The 24,293-nt window shown below is 32.7% G+C and overlaps 1 protein-coding gene across 2 annotated transcripts; it reads left to right on the top strand.

Moving 5' to 3' along the window:
- The first annotated feature begins 973 nt into the window (after positions 1-973).
- On the top strand, positions 974-23,574 carry LOC106071356 (uncharacterized). 2 transcript variants are annotated; one of them, XM_056040990.1, is made up of 12 exons: positions 974-1,165; positions 10,069-10,242; positions 10,780-10,877; positions 12,798-13,011; positions 13,128-13,240; positions 13,523-13,556; positions 13,792-13,958; positions 15,239-15,388; positions 16,065-16,245; positions 16,891-17,044; positions 17,725-17,816; positions 19,931-23,574. In XM_056040990.1, the coding sequence occupies exons 2-12, from the start codon at positions 10,072-10,074 to the stop codon at positions 20,009-20,011; spliced, it is 1,455 nt and encodes a 484-aa protein (XP_055896965.1). In that variant the 5' UTR covers positions 974-1,165; positions 10,069-10,071; the 3' UTR covers positions 20,012-23,574. The 2 variants fall into 2 exon arrangements, with proteins under 2 accessions (XP_055896965.1, XP_055896964.1); XM_056040989.1 differs by lacking the exon at positions 974-1,165 and adding an exon at positions 6,896-7,056.
- The last annotated feature ends 719 nt before the right edge of the window (positions 23,575-24,293 follow it).

Here is a 24,293-nt window from a genome sequence, read left to right as displayed (position 1 = left end):
TTGTTTCCAAACTTATATACACTCACTCTGTCTGTCTGCGAAAAAGTTTGTTCATGTTATTTCTCCCACACCCAATCGTGGATAAAGTTTTGCACCATTATATCTTGTACGTGACAAAATAACAAAATCATTTTTAAAAAAAGTTATCCATTTAGTCAACTTACTATTTTTTATCAATTATTTCGTTTGTTATTGAACAAGGGAAAGAAATTGGACTTAACTGATGTGTTGGTATAAGATGAATTGGTCTCCTTGAGGAAGCTTGAGTCTTCAAGTTCGAATTCAAGTCGTACAACTTTTTTTAATGCATTTAAAAAGCGATCACGGCAACATTTATACAGATACCCCCTTCTTGCACCACCACCACCCCCTTTGCCCAACTGAAATTGCGCTAAACAAAAACAATTGGTAAAAATATTTCTAATCGCACAGATGTATTATCGTTTTTTCTACATCTATTACACATTTAATTACATGACTGATTCATTCTTTTTGATATAATTACACTTAATATAAGATTTTTAAAAAAAAAATTATATGTTTTCCTGTTTTACATTGACTAGTCACCTTTTGTTCGGACACGGACACTCATTTCTTTATTCTTCCGCTTGATGAAAACTAAATATTTTTTTTTATATTGCTCTTTTTTTTTAATATATTTTTTTTTAGTGATTGCTGTTTTTCTTTAATCAAGATATTTTACAAAGTATACACTTCCCCCCCCCCTCTCCCTTCTCTCATTACTTTTAATTGTGTCTAATATATGATATCTTCATTTGTAACAGAAATCTCTCCTACTGCTTACTTCTAAGACAGTTTTAGAACCGCTGACTGGAAGAAGAACAACGGTGCCAACAGAACGTAAATAATCAATGCAGTTGCACTTTGTATTCTCAGCTGTATAGTTGTTGTTGCTTTTTTTTTTTTTTTAATGAATAACATCACATGTCAGTCACGTGATTTTCAGTAAAGATAAAAAGATCTGCATGTCACTGTGGACATAACATAGGATACAATTCAGATTTCATTGGGTCACCACCAGACGACTAGAGAAGTGTCTAATAGTACATCAACAGAGACACGTCAGGACAGATTGACTTTACGGTTTACTAGCTTCCTGGAAATGGAACGCGTAGAGACGTAAAAGACTGCAAAGTGAGGTCTGGTAAGTTTTTCTAATTATAATAAGACTTGTCTTCGAGTCCGAAGATTAATGAGGAATGCAGTATTTCTCTTGGCTGCGCAGACCCAGCTGTGACCTATATATTTTACCACATAACAAGCATAACAATTGTCGCCGGTAGTCGATTTAGATTTTCTTTTCGCAGTCTACGTCTGTGCTCGGTAGCGGATTTTCTTTTGGACTCAAATGTGTACCCCGCGGTCTTTGTAAGTGATATCCAGCTGTCTCGTTTGGAAGCCGCATGCTATCAACCATACATTCAAACTGATCTAACTCTTCATTCTCTATGGAATCCTGTTTGCCAGGTTTTGTATCATTTATGTGCCGTTCTTTCAGACTGACATTCTTAAAAGTTCGCAAACATTTACTGTTTATTGTTGTTGTTGTTGGACCATACAGTATATTCAGATTTTCTATAAACAAACATAGATAAAGAAATAAATATTTTTATTCAAATTTAATTCAGCTAGATTTTATACCGTATCCAATCATTTGTGTAAAGAAACATATATTTTCTTATTACAGCACAGTTGTATTTATTTGAGAATAAAAAGATACAATTTTAAGTTATGATTATCTATGTTTGCATTCAGAATTTCAGAATTGCGTGACTATTTGTCATTTATATTTAAAGGCGCGTTTCTTATTCCATGTTCTAGGACAAAATCGTACAAGTACTTTTTCTTCCCTAGTGCATTTAGAGCATATAGTTTGTCCATCGTGGTTCGATGATGACCACTTTGTCATCCAGGGGGCTGAGGGCTTTGCACTGGAGTTTTATGCCTCCTCATGTGGCTAGTGAGACCTATGTGAGCCCGGAAATTAGAGCATAGAATGGCATTAGCATTAGTTGTATGAGGGCGTAGGAGGATGCTAGTAGTTCGAATCTTGGCATTTCTGGGCTGAAAACAAAATAATAAAATAAATAACAAAATAAAAGGGGGAGATTTCATTTGGGGGGGGGGGGGGTTAAACCCCAACTCCACCCCCTGGCTACGCCCATGATATATATATATATATATATATAATATAATATATAAAATATTGTTTTTGCACAATTTAAAAGTAGTAATTCAATCTAAATAAAAGTTGAAATAGAATGTATAACCTCAATCTTAAGATACGTTTATATCACTTGATTAAACCTAACATATACTAGAGTAAACTGGCCAAATGGGGGTTGTTGAAATACGGACAGTCTTATAGAAAGTTTGAAAAAACAAGGGTGGGGGTGGGGTACTTCTAAAGTATTATGTGATCATTTGCAGGATGTAATCAGAAATAAACTCTATTATATAGCCTTGGAACAAATCAAAGGGAGAAACCGATGGGTAAGGCTATCACGATGTTGGTCTACAAATCACTCTTAAACTGGAAGCTCTCTTCACAAAATAATAAATATCCCTACACCCATTCTAAACCTTAAAAACTTTAAATAATAAATGATGAGTGGATGAAACAAAAGGACAATGAACATATAGAAATTCAAACAGAATAAATCGTAACAGTAGTCACTACTAATCATATCATCCGCACGTGTATACGACATACAGGTACACACACACACACAAACATTCAGAATTATTACTATTGGACCTAGACTCTATACACACACACATACCTGTAATTTTACGCAAGAATGATTTGCCAGCCCTAAATCTAGATCAGTGGGACTTGATATGATTTACTGTCCGTGTGTTTATTAGTGGTTCTAAAAAGTTACTTAGAGCTGCATAACCACAGGCAGAGGCGGCATAGGCAGTGCGCGGGGCACTGGGCGAATATTGCGCCCTTCCCTCCTAAGGCGCGGGTACTGTGGCGCCTGCCCGACTCGCCACCCACCAAGGCCGCCTATGCACACGGTCATGATATATAATCATAAGTACTTAGGCCTACACATCCACACGATCATAATTCAAATTTAATATGACTAGTTAGCAAGCATTTTTTATACACACCAATACTTACATATTAATACATGCATGACCATACACACCTATTAAACATTCATAAACACATATTATACAAAGACACACAATAAAAATATTAACACGGACATACACATAGTAAACGCCACATGCTGCTCGGCAGTAAGGTATTTATAGACATGCATGTGTATATTAGAACGAGCATAACATTTTTATAATTAACCATTTAACAGGCATTGTTAAGTTTACATAGACATCACATTCTTTTTTACATATTTTATATAGGCTTACATATTTACAGACAATAGGACTACATTATTACTAATTACGTGATTCAATGTTTTAAAACTTTATTTTTCTTCTTCTTTCTTTTCATAAACAGAAAAACTCCCTTCAACTCCCCTTCTCTTACATTTGCAATAGTATGCAAATAGCATGTGTATATTAGAACGAGCATAACATTTTTATAATTAACCATTTAACAGGCATTGTTAAGTTTACATAGACATCACATTCTTTTTTACATATTTTATATAGGCTTACATATTTACAGACAATAGGACTACATTATTACTAATTACGTGATTCAATGTTTTAAAACTTTATTTTTCTTCTTCTTTCTTTTCATAAACAGAAAAACTCCCTTCAACTCCCCTTCTCTTACATTCGAAATATTACTTCCCTTTTTTTTTTTTTAACTTCGTGTTTACATGTGTTCCCACTACGTAGATTCTACTATCAGATACTATGACTCAGCAGACTTTAGCGGTACGCATTTTATTGTAGTCCCGTCAAATCAAATAGTTGACCTACTGCACTAGCCTATATAGTGAAAAAAAAATAATTTAAAATGGTTTCCTAATCTTTAATCTGAGAAACAGTCTTAACTAGTTAATAAAAAAAAATAGTGCAAAATGCGCATGCGTGCATCAATAAAGTATACATATGAGAGAATAAACAATCCATTGCATTTTACAGTAAAAAGATAACATTTTATTATTAGCAGTTTTCTTATCTGCTATTATCATTTTAATGTATTATTACTATATTTAGGCCTTCTGGGTTGTCTAAATCCAAGAAACATTGTATGTTGCTTCTATATGTCCTGGTTTTATATGTTTTATATGCTGGTTTTGTATTTTGTTTTTTAAATAATTTTTTCCAAAGGCTCTAGTTGTTAACTTTTCTAATCTTATCTTATATAATACAAACGTTAGTTCAAAAAAGAAGATGATTACGTCCAAGGCCGCCGCTACCTATTGTGCGGCCAAAGCATTATTCCAAGGTTACCCTTTTTAACTTTTAGTTTAATAAACAAAATTACTTGAGTATTGAAGTATTTTATATAAATTCTAATTATTCTAATAGTATCCTTTGAAAACTTTTTAAAAAAAACGATATTCGTATATAAACAGTTTTTTTGGGAAACTATAACAAAACAATATAGTGCAGCGAGAGGAATTCCCAGGGGAGGTTATACATAGGCGCCTATTCATTTCTGGCCTAAAATTTTCGCATGTTGTTAGTAATATTTGTTTTGTGTTGAATAGCCCGCCCGGAATCATATGCCTTGCCGACTTGAGCGGAAAGCAACCGCATCTTCAATTCTATCTCCAGGAAGAACTTTTTACGACGCTTAAACATTATGTATGCACACTATTTTGGAAAAAAAAAAAAAAAAAAAAAAACGGACTCGTTTTAATGAATTCTCATGACGTAAATTTGGATTCTATACATAGTGTTCAATTAATATAAATGAAAAACAAAATTATTTTTTTTAAACTAAGATTCTTTTCTTTTTCATTACATTGACCTCACGATGGGAGCCTATATTGCTCCTATAGGTCCCCAGATTCTAAAGGGGGCTTCAATGAACATTTTGCCACCCGGTAATGTTTGAGAAACACTGCCGTACTGTGTTTTTTTTTTTCTCAAGTCATTGTGTAAATGACTTTTACTTGGAATATTTATTTTGTATTAATCTCAAGAAAAATATTCAGCGCTGAGTTTCTTCAATTTGTAGGCCAACCAGTGGTGTGTTGGATCAATGTGTAGGCACCTCTGAATCCGCGTATGTCAGATGATTGTGTCTCTCCAAAATACAATCGCGAGAATCATTATCAAACTTTACTTAACGTTGGAAAAGTTTCACCGTCTATGGCTTTTGTGTTTCGAGTCTTTTTTTGTATTCGGATTATACTTTAACTTACGCTAACACAAGACAAACAAGTTAACAGTCTACTTCCAGACCATATAACACAATTGAGCAGTCAAGTGTTAATCGGTGTTGTGTTGTACAGTGTTCAGCTCAGTCTTAATGACCTTTTTTAAAAAAATGGGGTGTTGGGGGGGGGGGGGGGTTAGGGCGTCATTTTTAAATTTCGCACGCAGGCGGCCACAACCCTCGCGTCGGCCCTGATTACGTCCTACGCGTCATTTATTCTGTTATGCATATTAACCAATGACTTAAATTCTGCAAGTCAATGGTTTTCCTGGCTAGGTCAGGCAACACATTCCATGCTCTAATAGCACTAGGGAAGAAGGAGTACTTGTTCAAATTTGTCCTAGCATATTTCGTTGAGAATATGTGAAAATGTGTGATGAGTTAAAAGACGAACACATAAAAAGACCATCTGTAATCCACGAGAACCTTTCCTGTTACATTGCTGTGTTAGTCAATAGGTTGATCATGTGACTAGGTCATGATGCAATAAGTCTGTTGCTATCGATGATACAAACTTATTACTAACTGATTGGGTACCCCATAGGCTTTTGTCGTGATATCACGCATAACAATATATAAACCAAAATATATGTAGACATATTTTATGCTAATTCCTCAAACTCATCATATATTAAGCATATGCCACCAAATAAAAAAAAACAGCAAAAATGGCTGAACCTGTACATATGTAGATCCTATTAATGGTTGTTGAAGGCCCCAACTCCACGTGTCGAGCTGCTATGTCAAGGTCAAAGAAAAACATCTTCAATCTGCTTCGATTCGATATAGACTATAGTTTTGTTTTTTTTTTAAGGTAGTAGAATAAACATGAATGCGTCCATGATAAAAAAACAACAACATGATTTTTGTTTGAAAACTAGAAAATAAGTTATTTTGGTTGGTTGGATATTGCTTGAACTTAAATTAGACACTCGATCTTATAAATATTTTACTTTAGAGCTTCTCTAAGCAAATCATGACTTTACATAGGCTATATATACACATGTCTCTTTTGAAATCTTATCTTATATAATACAGACGTTACTTCAAAAAAGAAGCTGATTACGTCCTACGCGTCATGCATTCAGTCATGCATATTAACCAATGACATAAATTCTGCCAAGTCACTGGTTTTCCTGTATAGCTCAGGCTCCATGCTCTAGTAGCACTAGGGAAAAAGGAGCATTTCTCTAGATCAGGGGTTCTCAACCTGTGGGTCGTGACTCACTTGGGGGTCGACTGACGATTTGCCAGGGGTCGCCAAAGACCATTGAAAAAATGGATTGTTATTGTCTATTGTCTGTGTGTGCGGGGGGGGGGGGGTCGCGGCTAAGTGGGGTATTGTAAAAAGGGGTCGCCGAGCATAAAAGGTTGAGAACCGCTGGTCTAGATCAATAATTCATTTTTTCCACTTTTAATTACGACGTAGAAGTCGTATATAGATTTAAATTTTTTCTTCCAGAAACGAGTCGCATTAATTGTATTACAATTTGTAAGCTCCTCAGTTGGCAACACTGCACTGGTTTTGTGTAATGTTTATATTTAGTTACCTTTGACCCCTAAAAGGTTAAAAACCAACAGCAACAGTTGTGAACCATGAGTTGGTTCTTTCTCCGGGGTGCACAATAAAACGCTTGGAATTCCAAACTCATATTATTCATTGATTAGATATGGATTCGTGTTGTTCTTTTCTGTACCCCCTTTTCGAATACTAAATTAAAGTGAGTAATATATAGATCTATATCTATACTCTAGAGACCTAGATTCTAGACAATCTAGATCTAGATCTATATTTTTGTTCTATGACCCATATAGATATCTAAATGAACACTTGAACTTGAATGAATTATTTCATATTTGATTACGATTTTACTGATTTAAATTTAGTAGACTCTAGGTTAATTTTGTCATTTTTAGAATCTCTAGATCTAGTTCTAGTAACACTCTACTTAATCTCTAGACAATCTAGTTCAACTCTAACTTAGATCTAGGCAATCTAGGCTTAGACTAATATAATCTAGAAATCTAGATCTAGACCTAGTAGACTCAGTCTGAGTCTTAGTCTTAGACTGTAGAATCTAGAGTCTTATTTATTACTTATTAGTGATTTTAGATTTAGAATCTAGATCTACCTAGATTGTCTAGTCAGTCTAGAATAGATCTATTCTATTTAGCCTCCGGCCTAGACCTAGACAATGATACGGTCACAATGAATCTGCTAACTCAACTCTTAGATCTAGATTCTAGATATCTAGATGTAGGCTTAGACTAATCTTAAATCTAGATATTATTTTTATGATATAGACATAGGACATAGATTCTAAAGTCTAAGTCTAGATTCTAATCTAGATCTAGTCCGAGTTGTTGGTTTCCAAGGCTGATTCAGGCAACACATTCCATCTGGCATCTTATGCTCTTAAGTCTTATAAGCTACTATACTCTATAGTGACTTACTTACTTTAGCCAGTATAGGGGAAGACACAGAGTCATAGATCTAGTAAATCACAAGGGAAGAGGGCTGCATGTCTTGTGCAATTATATAATTTTAATAATTTTATGGAAGAATGAACAGTTTTATAAGTTAAATTAGTCCTAAAGTAGGTCCTATAGTCACTAGTGCTAGCATATGGACCTAATAAGATATTTGACTTGAGATATCAGTTAGGGACTAAGAAACATATATTATACCTTTATCTTTTGTGTCTTTCTAAGTATATTTTATAAGGTTTTGTTCTTTAACATTATGAATAATGATTAAGTGTTTTTCTAATTTACTTTTTAACATCTTTAGCCACTTTAGGACAGAAGATTATTACTTTTCTCTAGAGCAGGGATGGCCAATCTAACTATGGCACATTCTCCAAAAGTGGCGCATTGAACAATTACAAGTGGTGCATTTCACCCTGTAAAAAAATCAAGAAAGAGCTTGCCTGTCTGCAGAAAATGATAAAAACTGATTTCTAGAAAAACAAAAATTCAACATAAAATTTAATTGTCTAGCTTTAACTATGCCCAAATCAGCCGGCGTGTTTTATAACTATTTCGACCATAAATTGTTGGTTTACTGATGTAGAGACATCACTTTATTGTTATCTAGCTAAGCTTTTAGTTTTTATAGGAATTGATCATTTCTACATTTTTTGAAAAAACAAAAACTAGTGATTAAATTTATAAATGCAAACTAAATTGTTAAAAAAGACAGACTTAGTATCTTGTTTATTTTTTGGTAAATCACCTACTACACAACACACTGACATGTACAAATATGTACTAATTACCTTACTTTAAAGGGCGGAAACTTGTAAAATTTAAAGTGGCGCATCTGAATTAGAAGTCAAAAAAATTGGCGTACGGAAGAAAAAGGTTGTCCACCCCTGCTTTAGAGGATATGTTGACAATCTAGAAATTAAACTTTCTTTTGCTTTTATCACCCCTAGCTAAAGGAAAAAAAAAATTAGAAATCATGTATAATCCTTAAGAAACGATGTATAATCCGTCTCTTGCTGGCATAGCGTTTCAAACCTCACTTCTCAGGAATAATTACTTCATTCTGATTTATGGTTTATCTTAAGTAAGGTAACACTATTGCAGACTCATGGGCCCACTTGGGCTAACTGAACAGGCTGTAAGATTCCATAGTGCCCTGGCTATAATTCAAAAAACAGAAATGGAAAAGTGGTTTGAGTGCTGAACAAGTCCCAAAAAGCCAGTGGAGTCTGGGAGCGCATGAGGCACCCTGACCACACTTCCCTGTGGTGGAGGCTGTCCAGGCCTGAGCAAGCTATTATAGCACAGTGCAGGACAGGCCTCTGTCCTGTTGGTTCATATTTCTCACGCCTATCCAAATTTTGATTCACGGTGCCCCCGCTGCAGGGAAGAAGAGGAAACCATGCCTCATATTCTGTTTGACTGCCCCAGACTTGCTGATCTCTGCCTCAACAGGTCTGGGAAACCAAAAAATTCTCGACCTGTATGGTGACATATATGCACTACGCAAGACAGCAGGGTTTCTGTCCAGGGCTTTTGCAAGAGAAGATTTGAGCCTCTCAAGCCCTCACTCAAATGGAGTTTGATGATGATGATGAAGTAAGGTAGTGAATTTGAGATTTGTTTGCAGTTTTAATCATTTTATCATGTGCTATCCATTCAAAATGGACAAATTCTTTATCATGAAAGTGTGAACTTCTTCTTCTTAAACTGTCAGGTAGAGTTGAGCCTTTGGCTCTTGGAACTTTAGCAAACGCCAGCAAAAGTGAACAAGAGATCCCTCTCACCGGCCTGTATGAAAAACAGTGTGCACTGTTTTGTCTGGCCGGTGGGTCAGACTCGTGGCAAAAGGCAGCGTATAGATCTACTAAGACCCCCGCCATTTTTCTTTTCTAAACCAGGCTAACCGTGCGGGACATTTATTATGTAATGGCCCCTTGAGGAACGGCGCCTGGATTGTGACAAGGTTGTGGGAGCTTTTTTACAACTCCGCGCGGTGCAATGAGGATGCTCTTGCACCCCCTTAGGCACTCCCATGGGAGTCCTGTTTTGCTACCCTTTAGCCTAATCCTTTCCTACGATCGTTTCCACCCGGATGCCTCTATGAGGCAGGATAGCATGCCCGGGGAAAGTGTGAACAAGAATCACAAAAAGCATTTATCATCAAGCAATATTGTTTACTCTCTTGCATGTCAAAGCACATGTCTGATATGACTCTATATCTCTCGCTTTTTTTCTTTTCACAGGTAATGGCTGTTAACACCATATCATCTTCTTTGTTGCTATTGCAACCAATGAAAACATTAAGCAAGCACACTGCAAGAACTTTACAACGTCATTGTAAATTAAAAACATCAGCCAGGAAGTGTCTGTTTTCAACCAGTGCATGGAACCCCCAAGATGCCTGCCCATTGGAACAAGTAAATTATTTTTCTGACTTTTAATTGCATTAAAATAAAATAGTATTTTACTTTGTCAATTATGTAGCTTGTTTTTATAAATTTAGTTCTGATTTAAAGCCATTTTTATTTTTAAATGTTTAAATATTTATTTAAATTTGTGCGCCCTTAATTTTAGTTGTATGATCATTAAACATTTGGTTGATTATATGGGGGTTTTCTTGAGAATTCAGTAAATTTGCATTCTATGTGATTTTTTTTTTTCATGTATAATTTTTCTGTTAATGTTTGTTTGTTTCACATCTTTCTGATGTAACTTCATTTTGAAGATAATTACATCCTAGCCCAAACCTCCCAGCAGGCAGGGTTTTTAACCTGGGACTATTGAGAGCACTGAAAGACAGTCCAGAGTGCATTCCATGTGACCAGGCATATATCATCATATACCTATGATACTGTGGAAACTGATATTTAGAATTGTTAATTTTTTTAAATGTAACAGTAAGTATTATTTGTTCCTTTGCTTTTGTTGTTCTAATGGATTTAACTTTTTAATAGGTTCCAACTCCTCCAAAGGAATCATTATTTGGGGATTCAGGACCCGCAGATGTTCAATTCAAAGGTCTAGAAACCAGTTTTCCTTGTGTAAGCAGAATGTATGTATTCTTTCAGCATCAAATTTCAGTTTAAAAATAGCATGTCTTTTTCTGTGTCATTTGCAGTAAAATAAAAATTTAAAAAAATAAAGAAATCTTTCTACATACAACATCAAGTTATAAAATTAGCAAAGAAAAAAAAAATTTCTAAATCACTTAAATATCTTTTAAATCTAATTTTACTGTTTAAAGAAAAATAGTTCTCAAATTGTCTTATGTATTATAAAACATAAATTGGCTATGCTAGAAATCAAATGGGTTGCCAAAATCGTTTCATAGAAAAATGGATTGTCTGCTACAAAACTATCCATTAAAAGAAATGATTGCACGCTAATAATGGCTGCTTTTGAAAGTTCTGATCTAACTATAATGACATCATGATATCTGTGTTGATATACAAAACAAAACATGCTTTATTTAACTAAAAAAACAACAACAAATGTAAATTCTGCTAAACCACTGTCACATAAATGTAGACATTTTGTCCCAATTAAGGAGCTGACATGATTACACCACAAGCATATAAAAAAATATAAAAAAAAACAAACAATGGTTACATAATGGAAAGAATTGATAAAATCAGGACCATATATCTTAACTCTTTCAGTGTGAATTTTTTTGATCGAAAAAAATTGAGTTTTCCGGAACAAACACAAATTTTCAAAGGGGGTGGAGTTACTAAAACAACTATAACTTTTTTATTTTATTCAATAATCTAACATATTTGATTTTATTTTGAAGGAAATGAATGGGCTACAAAAGTATAGTAAATCAAATAAATTATTCAAACAAACATTTTTTTCATTAATTTTAAACTGAGTACGGAAAAAGAAAATGTTTTCAAATGCATTAAAAAATCGATATATTGGGGATAGCATTTTGTTTTGTCCCGTCAACAAGTGTGCCGCTTTTGAATGACATTGTTGGCATTCCAGATGAGGAAGTGCTCCATACAGTTTTTTTGTTCTGTGTCCATAAGGATGTTCTCTAATTGTTTGGTCCTCTCGATAAAATGTGCAGCTTTTGTCTAGGTTTTAAGCTTCCAGATCATTCTGTTGTGACCTGTATTAAGGCAAAAATTCTATGTTGATAATGTCAGAAAAGCTGTAATATACATCAATATTTAGCTGCAATGATAAATTCTATGTATTTACTCAGTAAACAACAAGAATTATCCACAAGTTGAAATGCTAAAACTTCAATTAAATGAATTACACAAGTAACCACATAAGTTAGAATCACTGTATTGAAATGACAAAGTTAGATTTGTTGAACCAAACCAGAATTAAACAATCAATTACATTTATCTCCTCTGACACTAGGGTTATATATATATATGCAGTGCTTTTTTCTGTCAAAAAATAGGTGCTGGTACTCAGTAATGGATTGCCTAACTTATAACTACTAATAAATTAATAATAAATGTTAAATTACAAGAAAAGTAATATTTTTTCCCCACATTGAAAAAGGTGCATGTGCACCGTACTAGTGGATACCGTCACAAAGCACTGTATATATGTAAACAAAAATCAAGTGTATACACTTGTCTTTCATAGATGAGAATGATATTCAACAATTTATTTTCTTTGATATGATGCAAATACATAAAATAAAATAAAACAGTTTGTGCATGCCTAGTTTATTTTTTAAATTAAATGTTTCACTTTCAAAAAAAATCTGTTGTATTAGGTTTAAAATATCGTGATGCTGGATTTTCAATATCTTTTCTAGTTTTTAATTTAAATGAGATGGATGGAAAGACAGACCACACAAATGTAATAGTGGTTATTCCCCATTCAGGGGCCATTTAATGAATGTTAAATGGACATTGAAGTGGGCTCTATTTTAGTATAAGAACAGGTTAAGATTGGTATTGACTTAAATTTGTATCATCATTTTTGTTTTATATAATTGTAACAGCAAAAGCACTGGGCCAGAGCCTGAATATGACAAAGTGACCAAAGGCTACAAGCTGTTCACCACCAACAAAGCCTTCCCCATGAAGCTGAACAAAGGAGTCCTACCCAAGCTGGATATAGCTTACGAGACCTGGGGGACGCTGAACAATGACAAAAGTAACGCTGTGTTGGTGCTGGCTGGTCTTTCGGCTAGTTCTCATGCGAGGAGCTCAGTAGTGAGTTGAAAAAAAAAATGTATATGTATAAATATATAGTTAGACTTTCAGGATAACATACTAAAATCTTATAACATTTTCCTTTGTCATATTATTTTTATATATTTCAATGACAGGATAACATGAAGCCAGGATGGTGGGAGAGGTTTATAGGACCTGGTTGTGCTGTGGATACTAGCAAATTTTTCGTGATTTGTCCCAATAACTTAGGAGGATGTTATGGCAGTTCGTAAGTGTTGATGTTGATTCCCTACACATCCTAGATATACATCGTAATGTCCACATTTTCAATGATGGTCAAATTTGAGTAAAAATCATCTACAGCTTGTAGATCTTAAATGTTGTTCTTTTACAGAGTAATATCATGTACCATTCATTATAATTATAGATTATTGTTATAGATAATTTGGATGCAAGGGTAATCATTATGTTAAATTTTAAAAACTGTTTTTGTTGTTCTTGATGCCCAAAATTGCTTTTACTTATTTTTGATTTTATAAATTTATTCCAGTGGGCCTTCTTCAGTTAATGTTCTAACTGATAAGGTATGTATTGAGAAACTTCATACATATATATTTTTAAGTATTTGCTAGCAGATGCATCGTAGTAGCTTACATTAGGAGCAAATGTTTAAAATTATATGTTAAAATGTTTTTAAAAATCTAAATGTTTATCAGACTTCTTTCTGAGACTAATATATATGCATTTTATCTACAAGTATATTTGTTATTACATATAAATATTAATTACTTTTTTATAATTTCTCTTTCTGTTTTTAAGCCTTATGGGACCACATTCCCAATCATTGGGATCGAAGATATGACAAATGCCATATTTCTTCTCTTGGACCATCTGGAGATAGACAAGCTACACGGTTCGGTGGGCTCATCCCTCGGAGGAATGTTATCTCTTCAGTCAGCTGTCTCTTACCCTGAGCGCGTAGGCAGGTGAGGGAAATAAAAGCCTGTATCACTATGGACAACTTACTGTTTATGATCGCTGTCTATTTATCCAAGTTTTAGGCCAAGTTCATGTAAAGTTTGTCGGCTAGTTTCACTGACAGTTGTTTTCAACAGAAAATAAAAATAAAAACAAAATTTCATTAAAAAAAAATGGTTAACAAAAAGTTAAAACCAAATGTAGTTATGACTTGAATGTTAACTAGATCTATTGTGACCTGAACTAGTTAGTGTGTATCTCTATGATGACTTGATGCATAAGAGTGAACAATTGGTACTAATATCACCTTCACCTTTCCCTTAGTATGAAATGGTGAAACCTACATTTATATAAGTAAAAACTGAATATTTATTTTTTGTTGTTTTTTTTTGTATTGAAAGAAAATGCATAAGTAGGTATGTATTTCTTATTACTGCAAAAATAGTGGTAAATAAATTTTTTGTCTTGATAGCATAAGTACCATCATGCTTGCAGCATTTTGGGGTTGTCAACCACTCCTTTCAGGCAAAATGGGGCTCCATTCCTTGCATCCATGTCATGGCTTCATACCCTGACAACTGCCATCCTCCTTCATCCTGTGGGAGGTTTGGACTAGGAAGTAAATTATCTTCAACTCTGAAGGAACATCTGAAACCTGTAAAACATTTGACAAACACATTTTTTATAAACAATTAACTGAGGAAAGGTACCTCTTTTGTAGAGTGCCTTTCAAGGCTATTTACTTTTATTCTTGTGCTTATATTTCAATAGGTCTCTAAGATAGTTAAATTTAACTTACGTTCTGTTTCTATTACAGACTAATTATAATATCTTGTGTTGTGTTTCTATTACATACTAATTACAATATCTTCTTGTGTTCTGTTTCTATTACAATCTAATTACAATATCTACTTGTGTTCTGTTTGTATTACAGACTAATTACAATATCTTCTTGTGTTCTGTTTCTATTACAGACTAATTACGATATCTTCTTGTGTTCTGTTTCTATTACAGACTAATTACAATATCTTCTTGTGTTCTGTTTCTATTACAGACTAATTACAATATCTTCTTGTGTTCTGTTTCTATTACAATCTAATTACAATATCTACTTGTGTTCTGTTTCTATTACAGACAAATTACAATATCTTCTTGTGTTCTGTTTCTTTTACAGACTAATTACAATATCTTCTTGTGTTCTGTTTCTATTACAGACTAATTACAATATCTTGTGTTCTGTTTCTATTACAGACTAATTACAATATCTTGTGTTCTGTTTCTATTACAGACTAATTACAATATCTTCTTGTGCCCAGTCTCACCCGTCCTCTATTGCCATGAGATATTTGCAGCGTAAGTGCATCATGAGTGACCCTAACTGGAACAATGGACATTACTACGGCAAGGCTTATCCTAAAATTGGCATGAAACTTGCCAGGTACATGCTGTGTTGTGTTTGTGTTTTTTTCTTTCTTTTTGTTAAAAATTTATCTACTTGATTAGTTGCATCATGGTTCTAGAATAGTTTATTCTACTGTTATTGAGTTTTTGTAGATTTTGTGGTTATTTGTATTTTTTACTTCATGTGACAAGATTTTTCAAATAATGAATTATTGATGCATTGAACATAATTTCTATTTATATTTGGAGTGCATTCAACAAAAAAAAAAACTTAGTTAGAATTAATCTTTACTGCTATAAACTTTATCAGTAAAGCACCTGGCTTCCAAACCGGGGGTCCCGGGTTCGAAAACTGGTGAAGACTGGGCTGCTAAATTTCTGGATTTTTGGTCCTCTCTGAGTCCACCCAGCTCTAAGTCATACATATGCTGAATTATTTATTTATGACAATTTATGAAAGTTTGTATTATTATTAAAAAAAATGTTTATCAAAAGGAAAAAAATGTGCTTTTATATTACTCATTTTTAAAGTTGTAGACACATAAAGCAAACATTTGTATTTTGAATTAAAAAAAAATTTTTTGGTCACAGTTCAGTTTTTAAGGTTACTTCCTCTAGTTAAAATAGAAATTATAAAATTTCTACTATTCCCTTAAACAAATATAGTTAATTTTTTCACTTCACATAGATTTAGTCATTATATTTATCCTCAGGGAGATAGCAACTATAACCTACAGAAGTGGCCCTGAATGGGATGAGAGATTTGGCCGGGGAAGAATTAGTGATGAGCCTCCCTCCCTGTGCCCCACATTCCTGATTGAGGCTTACCTGGAGCACCAGGGAGAAAGCTTCAGTACAAAATATGACCCAAACTCACTTCTTTACATGTCCAAGGTACAATTTAATTTACAAAATTTGAGCTTTATATGAGCTAAGTCTCGTTTTCACTGTTTTATTATCCTGCAAAGAGAGCCTAAAGCTGGATTAAAGAGGTCCCTTTTGGTCATCTATCTAAATTAAAAACATTAATTAAAGTAATTAGCATACAATTAGTGATGGGTGAACACTTCCTGAAAGACATTTGACCAAATGGGGTGGGTTTGGGCAAACGACTGTGTGTACATGCCTGGAGAGGGAATGAGAGTCGGCGTGCATGCATGGTGTCCCACAGAGAAGATTACTTGTTCTCCAACCCTCCTCTTTTTTTTCTGAGCTGCGCTGTCTGTCGCCATGAAAAGTTACGTGGTGTAACTCTAGTCAGACTTGCAGAAACAAAACCATGACTTTTTCCATCTAGAGTTAGAGAGTGGGCATGTGTGCATGTCCCGCATGGTTGGGCGACATAGAGAATTATATATACATATTCTTCTTGTTTGTATTCTAAAGTATAGTTGTTATTTTAATCATTGATCAATTATACTATTTCCTGCTTTCTGCTTAGTTATGTTTTGAGTGATGGTAGGATGCTTTCTCAGTTCTCTCAATACAACAAGCCAGTAAACCTGTTTTAAAATATACTCTTGTTACAAATGTTCACAGGCAATGGATATGTTTGATATAGCTGAAGGATACAACTCATTAGAAGAAGGTTTATCTCGCGTCAAGTGTCCCGTCATGGTCATAGGAGTACAGACAGATGTTCTGTTTCCTATCTGGCAACAGAGAGAGTTGGCCAGCTTATTGCAGCGTGCAGGTTTGAGCTCATTTTGTATTACTGTTGTGGGAAGCGTGATCATGAAGCCAAGTACACTTGAACTTGGCTTGGCTACCTATGAAGAGGGCTTGAGGTTCAACACCTGACTCTGGCAGAGTAGTGTTACTGAGCTCCTAAAGGCAGCACAGAAAACTTTCTCCCAGATACCCCCTCCCCCCACTGGTCCACAAATGAGATTGGACCATAGCGCTCTGAGCATGCTATTAGCATGAAAGTAGCGCTATATAAAAGCTATATTTTTTTTTACTATTACTTGTTTTGCTTTCCATTCTAGAAGCCAAACACAGAATTAGTACTTGTCTCTTAAACTTTGTTTATGTTAACTTATTCTCTCCTAACTGACGATACCAACGTTGATTGGATCCCCATTAAATTTAATTAATTTTAGGTTTGATAAATTTTAATTTGTGTTATATAAACAGAGCATGCATTCTTTCTTCTATAATTATATACCTAATATACCATTTCCTGATAACAAACAAAAAAGTTATTGAAGTTTAATGATAACACATATGAGCAAAATTAATCATTCCATCGGAACGTGGAAAATAATTACGGAGAGAAGGAGTTAATTTTGCTTTAGTATACTTTAGCACTTATTGTTTTAGAGATCAGCTTAAAAAGTTGTTTGTTCTGTTCTTCCACATAAACCCTTACAGGAAATCCACAAGTAACGTTCTATGAGCTAAACTCACTGTACGGCCATGACACATTCTTACTTGATTTGAATGGCGTTGGTGCAGCCATCAAGGTAAATCAAGATATATTATAGGATATTTTTGACTGTTTTATTATCCTTCATTGAAAATTGAATTGCGAGTTAGATATATATTTATGAGTGGTCTGTGGCGTAGCTAGAGTGGTAGGAGGAGGGGGGAGAAATTGAAAATCCCCCCCCCCCCCCGGTCTCCCACGTTAGGGGGGGGCCCCCAAATTATTTTTTTTTACATTAAAAATTAAATATTACGCAAAATTCAGGGGCCCCCAAACAGGTCAAGCCCAACCGGTAGAAAATTCCTAGCTACACTCCTGTGAGTGGTGAGTCTGTCATTTGTTTTTCCCCTTTGTTGAGACAAAATATTACTTTTAGTTGGAATGCCAAATATTTGTGTGGAATTTATGTCCATATGATGAAAGTAAAGTTTTGTAACCGTCATGTTAATGGTATTGATACCCAAAGTATTTAATGTTACCTTTCATCTAAAACATTCAACAAGTGCTTTCATACATCTGCTCCTTCTTCCTTAAACAACATGACCTACATTATGGCAGACTTGAAGAAAATCCAAATCCTTTTTCCTTAGTTCTGCTAGAGGATTCTTGAATCAACCACAGAAACAAAAATCTTATAGTTTAAGTCTCTAATTAATATGCACAACTAGATTAACATTTGTAATATATAAGAAAAGAACCAGTTCCATATAAGATAAAAACCTGTTCAATGCACAACTAGAGTAACATTTTTAATATACAAGATAAGAACCAGTTCTATACAAGATAAGAACCAGTTCTATGCACAACTAGATTAACATTTTTAATATATAAGATAAGAACCAGTTCTATACAAGATAAGAACCAGTTCTATGCACAACTAGATTAACATTTTTAATATATAAGATAAGAACCAGTTCTATACAAGATAAGAACCAGTTCTATATAAGATAAGAACCAGTTCCATGCACAACTAGAGTAACATTTTTAATATATAAGATAAGAACCAGTTCTATACAAGATAAGAACCAGTTCTATATAAGATAAGGACCAGTTCTATGCACAACTAGATTTACATTTGTAATATACAAGATAAGAACCAGGTCTATGCTCTAATGCTGGAATAAACTTCTGTTTCACTGGTCTTGTTAATTAATAATAATTGAAAGATGGTAGACAAATCTTGCGTGGTGCCCCAACTGTCCAATCAGATTAAGGGATAGGTGAAGGTGAACTTGGTGTCCAACAGAAGAGATATATATTTCTGAATAATAAATTTCTATGTTGTGTTGATCAAAACATATATATCTATATGTACAGTCTGGCTTGTCTATGCCAACCCTGTTGAACTTTGATTAAATTTATTAAAATGGTATGTACATGCTGGGGTTCACTCATTTACTGAAATGGTAGGAATGTTGGCTTTTTTTATTACAATACAAAAGTTGGCAGCTTTATGGTGACGTACATCTTTTTTGAATTTCTCATGTCTTTGGTTTAAACTATTTCAAAACTTGCTTTTCTTCTGTATCTTTTGTTTTTCTGCATGTATTATAGTTACTGCCTAGAATATCAACTCTCTATTTGACTTTTTTTATAATTGTTTTCTGCATTATTGGGTTCTACAATTAGTTTAAAATTTACTGAGATTGTGATCAGATTGAAATGGAAAATATGAAAGTTTATAGCACTTAATGGTGATCGCTAAATTTTCATTTTATTCAAAAGGTCCTTAAAAAATACTGTTTAGAAATATTTTACACAGCAAAGCAATTTTATGTTACAATTCATATTATTTCTAAGGTATATTTTTTTTTGTTTAGATGTAATAAAATTTATTTGCTCTGTTGAGTAAAAGAATTAGCTATTGACAAAATGTATATGTTTATATAGTTATTTAATAGAAAAATGAAGACTAAGGTAATTAAAGAGTTCACTCTTTCAATAGGATTTAGAAATAAATTTTGAGATCATTTATTTAAAATTTAAATCAACATCTTTTTAAGGAAAGTTTTGGTCTTGGATTTTGAAAACAAAAATGTATTTGTGATTTATGGTCTGTAAATATGGTATTTGTTTTTTTTTTCTTTTTGATTTTTTTTTTAGGGCTGTCACATTCTCATTTTACTTAATAATATTCTTGTCCATTCTTAGGGTTTCCTTGAAACTGAACAGAGAGAGTCAGGACTTGTTTCTCAAAACAAACGAAGGAACAAAGAGAGGAAATTGTTCTAATAGAGCTTTGGTTCAAAAATATTTCCAATTTTCAACATCATCAATGATCATTTAGCAGGAACTTTGTTTCTAAATTGTGAAGCTCTTTAAGTACATTTCCATTTATTGTTTCCATTTTATGACATTCATGACAAACTAGAGTGTGGACTTTTTAAAAAAAATTGTTTAACATGGAGTATGCCAGGGAAAAACTTTTTTTAATGACTTGTTTCTCATGTTTGTATACTTTATTTTTTTTTTATCTTTGAATGACATGGAACTATGAGAGAGCAAAATAATAAATATATTATTGATTATGATGTGACATGATATTCTTGCCATTTATAATGTTATTAAGTGTTAGTGATAATGTAAATAAAGTCCCTGTGCTGCTGTGTACATTGTATTATGATGCAGCATTAGTCCTTAAAGCTAATCTAATTAAATCATTTTACATTTTAATCTGCTAGATCACCAACTTAATATCGAGGTTCATGTTTCTTTAACTTAGTTATGAACAGTAATTGAGGAATTTAACATATTTTGAGGGTTTTTTTCTTTATTTCAGTGTATTTGGCTTATGAGTCAGTGCAATTTTCTACCTGTTTTGAGTTTAAAATTTTTTTTTTGCTTTCAGTCCAGGAATATGAGTGGACCATCTCTCCACATTTTCTTTAAACATTAATTTAATGTCCATCAATCTAATGATTAGTTAGATAGTGTATTAATATAGTTTAAAAATAATTTGCTAAAGTTCTTTTTTGACACCATTGTAAAACTTTTAATTTTTATTTGGAAGGTTAAAATTTTTACCATAGTTGTATCAACTCACTCCATTTGTCAAGTTAAAATCTTTTATTTTATATCTCCCACTTCCCATTCTTGGATCAAGATGCAACTTTGCATAATTATTCATTGTTGATGACAACACATGAATCAATTAAAAATTACCAATTAGTAGTCTGTTTTATGTGGAAAATGTACTAAAATTATATCAGTTTTATTTTTTCAATTTAACTCAATATAATTGAGGTAATTAAAAAGTATTTTTTTTATATTTAACTTGTTAAATTATTGTGAAAAAACAAATAGGAATGTGTTTGACTGAACATGACTTCTGATAGTGATGTTTGAAATGGCACAATACATTTTTTTGACATTAAGCACTATATAATCATGCTTCTTTTCTAAAACTGAGATGCTGTTGTAATATACTGTTGTTTTTTAAAGCCTTTCTATGCTTATTTAGATTGTTATCTTAGTACCCTATACATTTTCTTCTAGTGGTTACTCTTATAACATTAGCTTCAATGTTATCGCTTTTAAGTATTATTACATGTATCTTGCTAATTACATTTGCTGTGATGGTAGTTTAGTTAAAGATCCACAATGACATTGGTTATGTCTGCGTTGGGTGCGTCAAAATATGTAGGTTGCTGTGTAGCCACGCGAAATACTGCACTAGTTTTCGGACTCCAAAACAAGCATTATAGATAGTAGTTTATGTTGAGCTGAGATTATACAGAGAAGCAGAAATCCAAAGCATATAGTTCTTATTGCAATAGTTATAGTATTTAATAGTATTTTATCTAATGAAGTATAAGTGAATGCTGTTTAGTTTAATTAGTAGAGTAAGAGGAAATGAGTTTGTGTGAATCTCATGTCAAACACTTTCATACTTTCATTCATGAGTATAAATTAGTTTACACTATTCTCTGGGACTTGTACTTTTCTCGCCATTATTGTAACTTTTGGGAGATAGTCAATCAAAGACAAATGTGGTTTCTAAGTATTCCTGTGATTACAAATAGTACGCTCATATGATTAAGTATTATATATCAATGTAAAGTTTTAAAAGTCTTTTTTTTATCAGGCCAAATTTCTAAAAAACATTTTGTTACCCTTTTTTTTTCCAGATTAGTTGTTTTTTTTTTATATATATATTTAGATTTATTGTATTGTTTAGTCTCAAGTGTGATCAAATATTATCTGAGACTGACTATATAAAATGGTGTCAAGAGAAAGTAAAATCAAAATACAAGTTTGTTGAAAAATAATTTCCCTTGCCTTTTTTTGTTTTGTTGACTATCAGTACGAGGTTAAAAAAAAAAAGCCAAACTTTTGGAAGAAGTCAGAACATTATTTTTGTGACAATTATTTCAAAGGGGAAAATCAGCTTTAAGAGAAATGTGTAAAGTATTAACTTTAAATTATAAAATTATATAAATTATATTCAAGAAACTGAAATCTAAATTTTAAATAACATGTGACATTTATTTAAATCTGTGTTATTGAAGAGAAGCTCTTCTCATTTACAGTAATGGAACTCTTTCAGTATCATTCACTCATTTTATTGAAACTATTTACACTTTTCACTTCACTCATTTTCAAGCACAAAAAAACTTTCTGTGATAGGCTCTTTCTTTATTATCACTGTCTGCTCAGTAGAGCATTACAGGAATTCACTTAAAAAAAATAATTTCTGAATGGAATTGTACTGGCAGGTCACCTCACATAATCAGTACCTGCTAAACTTTCATGTTCTATCTTTTTCTTGTTTGTATATCATCTGACATGAAATTTAATTAAGTGTTTTTTTGTTTCATTTTAAGTGTTTTCCTTATCACTGTTTCCAACTTCCAATTAGTTTGTTTATATCTCATAACTCATTTGTATTCAAGTCTATTTTTGTTGATGCTAAAACTATTTGCGTGATATAAGCATTAGAACGCATATGATGCAAAAATCTAGGAGGGTTTGTTTAAGTTAATTTCAGTGTAGACAAGTGGTTGGCATACATAAGGCCTGGCAGAACATTTTTTCACAGTCCATGGACAAATGCAAATATTAAAATAATTTTTAAAATGTAACTTTAATTGTAATTTGTCAGCTTGGAATAAATAAAAAATTATGAATTTGAAATTAAATTGCATTTTAGAGACTATAACTATAAATATGTATGCTGCCCCTCCCTCAACCCAGAAATATGTCTTGTGGCACTCCATAGAAAACGTTTGCCTACCTCTGGTGTTGATTTACTGTTCATGAGAATTCAGTACCCAAAAGCTCTTAAAATTATTGTATCAGCTCAGCTGTGTATTGGATAACATTCTTACTCTTTAATCTTTCCTTGCAAAAAAAAATGTGTTTATCATGTTCCTAGATCTCCAGATACTATAAGTGATCATACTTAAGTTTGTTGCCACAGGAGTCTTGAGCTTGAAACAATAACACTTTGAGTTTTGAAAAATTCAGATATCAAACACTAAATTGTAAGTGAGCTGAATGATGTTTGGTCTTTTACTTGTTATAATAATCCAGTGCCATTAAGTTTGAATGTGATATGAATTGCTACAGAATTTTATCTGTACTACATGTTGAATAACGTGACTTATATGTTTTGGAGATTTGAAGTACATATGTCTGAAGTAATTTCACTGTATGGTTGAGTATTGGATTTTACTGAATTTTCACTAAGTGATTTGAGTTTTTAGAACATAATTTGAAGGTACATTTTAAACTTGTTTACAGTAAAATATTATTAGAAAATAAAGTTGTGTGTATGTTAAAAATTATTTTTTTTTGTTTCTTTCCCTTACTACACTTCAGTTTTTTACACAGATAACTTTGCCTTTTGAATTCATCACATTTTATTCCTGTTTAGCAAAGAAGGAGACAAAATAATTAAAAATTTGAATTCATTTGCTGAAAAGTTTTGGTTGAAGTATAGAGAAATATTTTAACAGTAATTCTGTTTTCTAGCCACAGACAAAGATTACGTTGCTTAAAGTTTATTTGAACTTACTATTGACATTGTTAAAGTATCTAAGAAATTAATGGATAACTAACTGATGTAGTTACAGCATACCAGTTAAAAATCATTTAGTTCCCTTGATAAAATGTTTATAATACCAGATCTGTACACATATTAATTTTTTTAAATGCACATGAACTTTGTTTCTCCATTTATTACATTTGTTACCAAGGTATATAGCAATTGTTTATTTTGGTTTGTTGCATTCGCCTTAATAAAGTTGTTGAAGAAAAAAAAATGTTTGCATTTTTTCCTCATATAGTTATAGATGCTTTTATACAATTATTAAGAGAAGACTTCTAGAATTATTATTATTATTATTACTTTGTTTATTATTAATATTATTAAAGTTGTTGAAGAAAAAAAAATGTTTGCATTTTTTCCTCATATAGTTATAGATGCTTATATACAATTATTAAGAGAAGACTTCTAGAATTATTATTATTATTATAGCTTTTATATAGTGCTACTTTCATGCTTATAGCATGC

The sequence above is a fragment of the Biomphalaria glabrata genome, chromosome 9, assembly GCF_947242115.1.
Source record: "Biomphalaria glabrata chromosome 9, xgBioGlab47.1, whole genome shotgun sequence".
Taxonomy (NCBI): Eukaryota; Metazoa; Mollusca; class Gastropoda; family Planorbidae; genus Biomphalaria; species Biomphalaria glabrata.
This window is presented reverse-complemented; position numbering and strand designations above follow the sequence as displayed.